The following is an 8742-nucleotide window of genomic DNA, read 5'->3' on the forward strand; positions in this document are numbered from 1 at the left end:
CCCCCCCCCCCCCGCTCGTTGGCGCGCCACGTCTTTGGGGCTGCCCACGGCAGTGCCCAGTGAATTTGTAGATTTTGGGTTTTTTTTTTTAAAGTCTACTTTAAAAGGTCAATTCATTTCCTATTCTCCTGGAAAAAGTGACGGTCATAAAGTATATTTAAATAATTTTCAGTGCTGTGTGGAAGCAAGACAGAAGCAGTAAAAAAAAAAAAAATTATATATACATTCTTCAGGCGCCGGTTGGGGACCTTTTTCCGTCGCGCGCCAACCGGAAGGTCCCTGTCTTAGGAGCTAATGGCGGACGCCGGCGGCTTGGCGTTGGCGGTTGTTTAGGGCTTGAAGGAAACAGGATCTGTCGGATATCTACGCCATCCTTCTGGCTGCAGGGTAAAGAAACAGCTCCCCGACCTCCCCGAGATCGGGGAGGCGGATAGCGGCCTTGTAGGAGGGTGGGCCGAGCCTGTGGCAGGGGTTTCTGAGGCAGCTTAGGCCCGAGAGGTACGGGAAAGGGAATGCTTGGGGCGGCTTTAGGGAATCGTCTCCCGTTTCCGTTCACAGTGTGGGAACCAGGCCTGGCTCAAAATAAGCTTTCTAGAAATTGTGCACATTTTAGGCGCTGGGGGAGGTGTGAGAAGGAGCAAGCAGGAGGGACGGCTTCTGGAGAAAGTAAACGACAGACGGGAGGGTGGAAAGATCGAGGGTGTTAAAAGTGTAAATAATGGAAACAGCCTTTGAAGTCAAGACTTTTGTATTTGTATTTTGGCATTTGGGCGACTTGTTTCCTTCTCTGATCCTCATGCCGTGATGTTCTTTTGGCACATGGAGAAGGGGTGGAGGGAGCAATCACTGGCTCATTTCCTAGTATTCACAGGCAGGAGATAGAAGTGGGGGAAATCAAAATTTACCAAGTTTTGGCCGTTACTGGTTCCTGGTATATTGTTCTTGGCTGATCTGCTTCCAGATTGCAACTTCCTCCATTACCCAAGATAGCAATACTTGGGGAACCTGGATCCAACTAGCTTTGGGGAAAACGAATTCCAAAGATAGTAATGGATAGCGTAGGTTGTAAAGCTTTTCCAGGTTTCAGAAGTGACCTGTGGTTCCCTCTGTTGTTTTCTAAAAAACTCTTTATTTTTAACGTAATCAGTCCTGCAGCACGGATCACATTGACAACATGGCAGGGCTTTCGTTGTAAATTCTGTTGTTGATAACTGGAGATTTGAAATTATGTCTGAAATTTTATAATAAGAGCAAGATACAACAGAATAAATTATGTCTGAGAATCACATTCACTACTTTTCAGAGAGCAACTTTTACACATTCTCTGCCTATTTTTTACCCAGACTTTAAGCTGAGCACAACTTTCCCTGGAAATTTCTCAATGTCTAAGCCCTTCTGGGTGTGTGTGTATCTATGTCTCTGTATGTTTTTTCTATTTCTCTTCTTGTAGTCATTTCTCACTCCCTTCTTGTTCCATCTCAAGAGTTTTTCCTTCTTTCCCTGTGATCCTAGAAGAACATTCCTTGGTTTCCTTGATGTTCCTTGGTTTCAAGTAGGAGAATGTGTATCTCTCAGGACCTGTTTCCAGACTGGAAGATCTTTTCCTCTCTTAGGCACCCTGCTCTTGCCCAGCCCCAAAATGATTATTATTTATAAGGACATTTGCTCATAATTTTCTTTTCTCATTTAACAAAACCAAACTCGTACATTAATTACACAGTGATCACTCTGAATTTCTCAAATCCCTTCTTTTTGTAATTGAGGAAAAATAGCTCAGTTTATTTTCCAGCGCTAACTGTATAGATGTAGTTTTGGTAATTCTTTTATGGTAGAAGTGCATCAGTTTGCAGCCTTCAGTTCTGTCTGATGAGAAGAATCCTTTTCTGTGACCGTATACTCCTTTGGGGAGGCTTGCTCCTGAAGTGACAGTTCAGTTTAGAGATACAGTCATGCACATATGAATGGCCTATATATGAAAGATTTCTTTGCAGCAGTGTTCATAATAGCAAGAGATTGGGAAGAAACTGAATGTTCGTCAGTAGGGTGTTGGCTAAATGAATTGTGATATACCCTTTCAATGGAATACTATGTAGTTGTAAAATAAAAATGAGAAAGCCTTTTGTTTGTTGCTATCTCAAAAGATAGGTAAAGTGATAAAAAATCAGTTGCACTATGATGTGAGTGTATGATATACAGTACCCAACTTTTAGTTAAAAAGGGATAATAGACAGTATTAATATATATTTTTCTTTGTACATACAGTAAATATCTGGAAGGACACAGTATAACTTGGTGAAATTGATTCCTCCAGGGAGGAAAACTGGATAGCTAGGGAATGGATGGAGTCAGCTTTTTGCTGTGCTTTTGAATTCTGAACCATGTGAAAGTAGAGCCTATTCAAATACAAGTAAATGTAGACCTACTTAGTTTCTGTGACAAAGTCAAATAGACAGTGTTGGTTTAATGGTACAGATCCCAGCTCCTAGCGATTTTACTACTTGTTACGTGACCTCAGGCAGACAATTTAATTTCTTAGCTCAATTTTCTTATCTGTAAAATTAGTGTAATATTGAGTACTTCATAGGTTTCTTGTGAGGTTGAAACAGAGTGTATAGTAGCATAGTGCCTGGTATGTTAGAAGGCAGTCTTAATTATAAGTATGTTGTTCCTCAGTAGGCCTTACTCTCCTGGTTCTGCTGTCTTCAGCCTGAAGCTCCCATACAGAAATGTCTGTTAAAATAACAGTTGCACAGCTGATACTTTTCTGCTTTTATGTGCTCTTAGCTTGCTTTGACTTGGTATAACCAAGGCCTGGATTGTGGAGTTGTGGGTGGCTCAGTGTTACTGCTACCATGTTCCTGTACAACTTGACCTTGCAGCGAGCCACTGGCATCAGCTTTGCCATTCATGGCAACTTCTCTGGTAAGTTTTTCTATTATTATCTTTCTGAGCTTAACATTAAAAAAAATTTTTTTTGGCCACATGACGTGGCTTGTGGGGTCTTAGTTCCCTGACCAGGGATTGAACCTGTGCCCCCTGTAGTGGAAGTGCGGAGTACTAACCAATGGACTGCCAGGGAATTCCTAACATTTTTAATATTACTAGTTTTATGCTTCAAATTGCTTTTTCAACATCAAACCTTTTTTCTAAAACAAATTATGAAAAAATCTTTTAATCATTAGAGAATATTGTAATTTATGTGATGCTTTACAGTTTCTAAAGCACTTTGGAGTACTTGATCTTCCAAAGGACCTTTGGAAAATAAGGTGGCCTGATAAGTGATGGCATTGAGCAAATGAGAATGGATTGAGGTGGGTAGGAGTGGCATATCAGATAGGATAGGAAGCCATTTAGGCACTAGATAGTAAGGATCTGTATTAGGGCAGTGAGGATAGAAAGAAAGAAAATATAAGTTTGCAACCTGGGTGGCAGAGAAAATGACAGTAACATTGATAGCAGGTTACTTGAGACCAGAGAGTATGTTTGGGGAAGGAGGAACTTGGATATTTTAAACATTTAGTTTAAAGGTGATGACAACTCATCTGGGTGGAATTACATAGCAGGGAGAGATGGGGACAAGTTGACTGTTATGTGTTTGGAGGTGTTGATTGCAGTTATAAAAGCAAGCAAGTGAGCTTTTTAGGAGTCAGTTTAGAAATAAACAGCATATATTAGATGGTAGCTTTAAAAGGTCTTTGAGATATTACAGCTAACAGCCCAAAAAGTTAATATGATTTCTTAGAACAATAGCCTTAAAGCTGAGCTAGAAAGAGCCTTTGGTAATTTTTAATTTTACGAAGCAAAACATTATATGGTTTTTTTTTGTTTTGTTTTTAAATTATGTATATTTGGCTGCATTGGGTCTTTGTTGCTGCGCGTGGGCTTTCTGTAGTTGCAGTGAGCAGGGGCTACTTTTCTTTGTGTTGCACGGGCTTCTCGTGGTGGTGGCTTCTCTTGTTGCGGAGCATGAGCTCTAGGCGCGTGGGCTTCAGTAGTTGTGGCACGCGGGCTCAGTAGCTGGGGCTCAGGCTCTAGAGTGCAGGCTCAGTAGTTGTGGCGCACGGGCTTAGTTGCTCCGCGGCATGTGGGATCTTCTGGGACCAGGGCTTGAACCTGTGTCCCTTGCATTGGCAGGCAGATGCTTGACCACTGCGCCACCAGGGAAGTCCCCAAAACATTATATGTTAATATCGTTTGTAGACAACTCCGAATTATGCAGATTGATGGCAAATCTCAGAAAAATAAAAAGGAAGTTTAAAAATAACTTGTGTGACCATTTTTGAAAAGTTCTTCTTTGATACCACTTTTGTTAGATGCTTTAAATTCTGGGAAAAGTACCTCTTTTTTTTTTTGCCTTTAAATTTATTTATTTATTTTTGGCTGCATTGGGTCTTTCTTGCTGTGCACGGGCTTTCTCTAGTTGCGGCGAGCAGGGGCTACTCTTCGTAGCGGTGTGCGGGCTTCTCATTGTGGTGGCTTTTTCTTGTTGCGAAGCATGGACTCAGCATGTGGGCTCAGTAGTTGTGGCTCACGGGCTCAGTACTTGTGGCATGTGGGCTCTAGAGCACAGGGTCAGTAGTTGTGGCACACGGGCTTAGTTGCTCCGTGGCCTCTGGGATCTTCCCAGACAAGGGCTCGAACCTGTGTCCCCTGCACTGCATTGGCAGGCAGATTCTTAACCACAGCGTCACCAGGGAAGCCCAGGAAAAGTACCTTGTAAAGTAGAATAAATTAACTTAATATACTAAGCCCCCAGCTCAGTTATATTTATCTTTTTTGGCTTTTTTTTTTTTTTTAATTTATTTATTTTTTTGGCTGTGGCAGGTCTTAGTTGGAGCAGGCGGGATCTTTCGTTGTGGCCTGTGAGCTTCTCTCTGGTTGTTGTGTACAGGCTTCAGGGCGTGTAGGCTCTGTAGTTGTGGTGCGTGGGCTCCAGAGCACATGGGCTCTGTAGCTTGCGGCATGCAGGCACTCTAGTTGAGGTGTGCAAGCTCAGTAGTTGTGGCGTGCGGGCTTACTTGCCCTGCAGCATGTGGGATCTTAGTTCCCTGACCGGGGATCGAACTCGTGTCCCCTGCATTGTAAGGCAGATTCTTTACCCCTGGACCACCAGGGAAGTCCCTTTAGTGGAATTTTGATCCATTCAGGTTACTAGTTCTGATTGTTCATGATCTTTATTTTTCGTGTTTTTCAGGAACCAAACAACAGGAAATTGTTGTTTCCCGGGGAAAGATCTTGGAGCTGCTTCGCCCTGACCCCAACACTGGCAAAGTACACACTCTACTAACTGTGGAAGTATTTGGTGTCATCCGGTCACTCATGGCCTTTAGGTTGACAGGTGGCACAAAAGACTACATTGTGGTTGGCAGTGACTCAGGTCGGATTGTTATCCTGGAATACCAGCCATCTAAGAATATGTTTGAGAAAATTCACCAAGAAACCTTTGGCAAGAGTGGATGCCGCCGCATTGTTCCTGGCCAGTTCTTAGCTGTGGATCCCAAAGGGCGAGCTGTTATGATTAGTGAGTGACTTACTCTGTTGACTTTTTGACTCTTAAAGAAGCTCAGTTCAGGATAACAATGCTGTGATCTTGATAGTGTGCCAAGAAATCACTCAGCTGGGTAAAGTTTGGGTCATTTTGGATGTTTAAAGTTTAAAGTTGCTTTTCCTTTTAAAAGAATGGGAGAAGTTTTAACACACCTTTTCTACTTCTTATCTAGTTGGAAATGGGTGTTTTTCCATTTCTTTAAGTGTAGCAAAAAGGCTACACTGTAAGATTTTACATTATTAGACAGTGAATATGGTTGCTTTCATCAGCCTGAAGTGATGATTCACATTCATGTCTCTTCTCTGATAAATATCTTGAAGAAAATTCTGTGTATCTGATCAGGCTTCCAGAGGGCAGCCTTCTTTGACCAGTCACAAAATCATTAGATCTAATTCAGAGAATAAAGCTGGCAATTCTATGAATTATTGTTTAGTTTGTCATAAAAATTTTTGAAGAGTTAGTGGGATATTAAGATCCCTATTAGGAAGGAGGAGGGTAAAATTATGCTCTTGTCTATTTTAATGATAGAGAGCAAAATCCTAAAGCATGCATACGCTTGTAGAGTTAGTACTGGCTATTAACGATCTTTCAGAAAATAATTGTGACGTGAATCTAGCTGTTCTGTAGCCTCTGGTTTCATTATCTGGAGTTTTTCTATATTTTGTCTCCTTCAACAGGCGCCATTGAGAAACAGAAATTGGTGTATATCTTGAACAGAGATGCTGCAGCCCGGCTTACCATTTCATCTCCACTGGAGGCCCACAAAGCGAACACTTTAGTGTATCATGTGGTCGGAGTAGATGTGGGATTTGAAAATCCAATGTTTGCTTGTCTGGAAATGGATTATGAGGTAATGGTGGGGGGGTCTCAATCTCTCTACCCACCTTTTCCTTCCCCTCCCTTCTCCCCCTCTCCCTCCTTTGGGTTTCTTCCACTCACCTTGGTGCTTTCCTGAGATTGTTTTCTTCATTGTGCATTTCTTATATCTTACTTGCTCACAGGTTTTTTTTTCTATTCCAAATACCTTTCTGAACTACTTTGGAGTGTTTCAGAATTTACCTGATTTGAATAGTCTCCCTGTGGAAACAGGGTATTTATTGGGAAAAGCTCCCTGAATAAGGAGGTGAAAGTGTATTTGGGATATTTTTTCACTGGGAGATAGTGAAAGATGGGGCATACCATTCTTTTGCTTGAGAGGAAGGCAGTATTTTCTAGTAGAGCTAACCCTGGTCTCAGAAATAGAAGACCTGGGCTCTTGCTTCCACTCTGCCATTACTTAGTGTGAACTTTGGCAAACCATTTGGCGTCTGTGGACCTCTGCTTCCTCATTTGTGAAATGGAGGAATCCTGATGCCCTTTCCAACTATGTTTGTTTGTTTGTTTAAATAATTTTTATTGGAGTATAATTGATTTACAATGTTGTGTTAGTTTCAGGTGTACAGCAAAGTGAGTCAGTTATACATATGCATATATCCACTCTTTTTTACTTTCCAGTTTTAAAAGTTTGATTTTATGGTACTGATTAGTCTTTGTGCCACTGTTATTCTGTAGGAAGCAGACAATGATCCAACTGGGGAAGCAGCGGCTAATACCCAGCAGACACTTACTTTCTATGAGTTAGACCTTGGTTTAAATCATGTGGTCCGAAAATACAGTGAACCTTTGGAGGAACATGGAAACTTCCTTATAACAGGTACTTTTCTCTTAGAGCTGTTCTGTACCATTTTGCTTAGTGCATTTTATATTCAAACTTAGCACTGTTTGCTTAATATGATTTGGAAACTAATCCATTTGTAGTAAACCTGAGTGCCTTGTCTATGTTTTGGCAAGGTTAGAAATTCATGTGGTGGTTAACTCTTATCCTCTAATGGGGGCAGGGAAGAAAAGAGAGCAGTCAGCTTGGGATATTGATTACTATTGGTTGCTCTGGTGTCTTGACTGTAGTCAGTCTTTCACTCGTAACAAAAATCAAAACCTGGCTTTGTGAAAAGACAAATGTAACTGTTACCAAAATTGATCCAAGAAGAAATTAAGAACCTGAATAGACCAGCATTTGTTAAAGAAATTGGAGCAATAATCCAAAGTTTCTTTCTCCCAGAAGATTTAAGGTCCAGAATTTTCAGGGACCTTAAATTTCTCCAGAGGTTAGAAAAAAGAATAAAAACTGTTGTACCACTTTATGAGCCTAATATAAATAACTTCAGTACCAAAAATAGAGAAGGATAGTAATAAGAAAAATTTGCAGGCTGGTTATACTTGTGACTATAGGTGCAAAAACCTTAAATTTTAGCAAATCAGATCAACAGTGTTTTAGATGCACTGGAGCAAAGTATGATTTTGTAGGAGCTCAAAGATGTTCACTATGAAGAATCAGTATTAGTTTAATTCATACTAAAAGACTAAAGGAGGGCAACTGTATTTGTGGTAATCTAAATTTCATCAGGCTTGAGTAAGACAGTGATCCAGTCCTTTCTATTTCAAGTCATTTGCACTTGAATTGATGTCTAAAGTGAAATATGTCAGTTGTTGGGGGAGGATTTTAGAGAAGAAAGAGAAGATACAAAACAGTACTTGTCTTTGAGCATTAAATCTTAGGAAGAGACTTCTTATATATTAAGCAGAAGAATTTTAGAAAACAGATTGTATTTAATTACTTGCTGTAATATATTATTGTACTTCTCATTTATGAGGGTTTCATTCATTAAAACAAATTTTTACTGAGCCTCTGCAATCAGTATGTGCAAAATCAGTCTACTGGGCTCTAGGACTGCAGTGATGAAAAATTAGATGTGGTGTCTCCTTTTATGCAAGATTGAGTGTAGTGGTGAATATATGATAGTAGCAGAAAATTGCCAGAGTGTGCCAGATGGTATGACAGCATGGAGGAGGGGTCCCTAACCTAGGGAAGGAAGGCAATGCATCAGAGAAAGGTTTTGGAAGAAGTGCTCTCAGCTGAGAACTGAGGACTAGTTAGGAGTTAGCTAAGTGTAACGGGGGTTGAGGAGGAGTTTCTGTTATGGCCAAATGGAACAGAATGCACAAAAGCCGAAATGCAGGAAAAAACATGGTTCATTGAAAGAACTGAAAGCTCATTGTGATTGGATCCTTGGAGGTAAAGAGATGGGGTAGAGGTGGGAGGTAGCTATTGAGGGATTTTTTTTTTTTTTTTTTTTTTTTTTTTTTTTCAAGGTCTT

At 40.7% G+C, this 8742-nt stretch overlaps 1 protein-coding gene across 1 annotated transcript in view; it reads left to right on the top strand.

Annotated features, from left to right (window-relative positions):
- The first annotated feature begins 248 nt into the window (after window positions 1-248).
- Window positions 249-8742, top strand: part of SF3B3 (splicing factor 3b subunit 3) — a 46822-nt gene continuing 38328 nt past the window's right edge. Inside the window, exons 1-5 of the mRNA XM_007462961.1 lie at window positions 249-387; window positions 2785-2922; window positions 5195-5521; window positions 6226-6398; window positions 7100-7241. Of these exons, the coding sequence (XP_007463023.1) occupies window positions 2853-2922; window positions 5195-5521; window positions 6226-6398; window positions 7100-7241 (712 nt within the window). The 5' untranslated portion in view covers window positions 249-387; window positions 2785-2852. The remainder of the gene's footprint in view (window positions 388-2784; window positions 2923-5194; window positions 5522-6225; window positions 6399-7099; window positions 7242-8742) is intronic.

This window comes from Lipotes vexillifer, unplaced genomic scaffold (genome assembly GCF_000442215.2).
Source record: "Lipotes vexillifer unplaced genomic scaffold, Lipotes_vexillifer_v1.1 scaffold70, whole genome shotgun sequence".
In the NCBI taxonomy this organism is placed as follows: domain Eukaryota; kingdom Metazoa; phylum Chordata; class Mammalia; order Artiodactyla; family Lipotidae; genus Lipotes; species Lipotes vexillifer.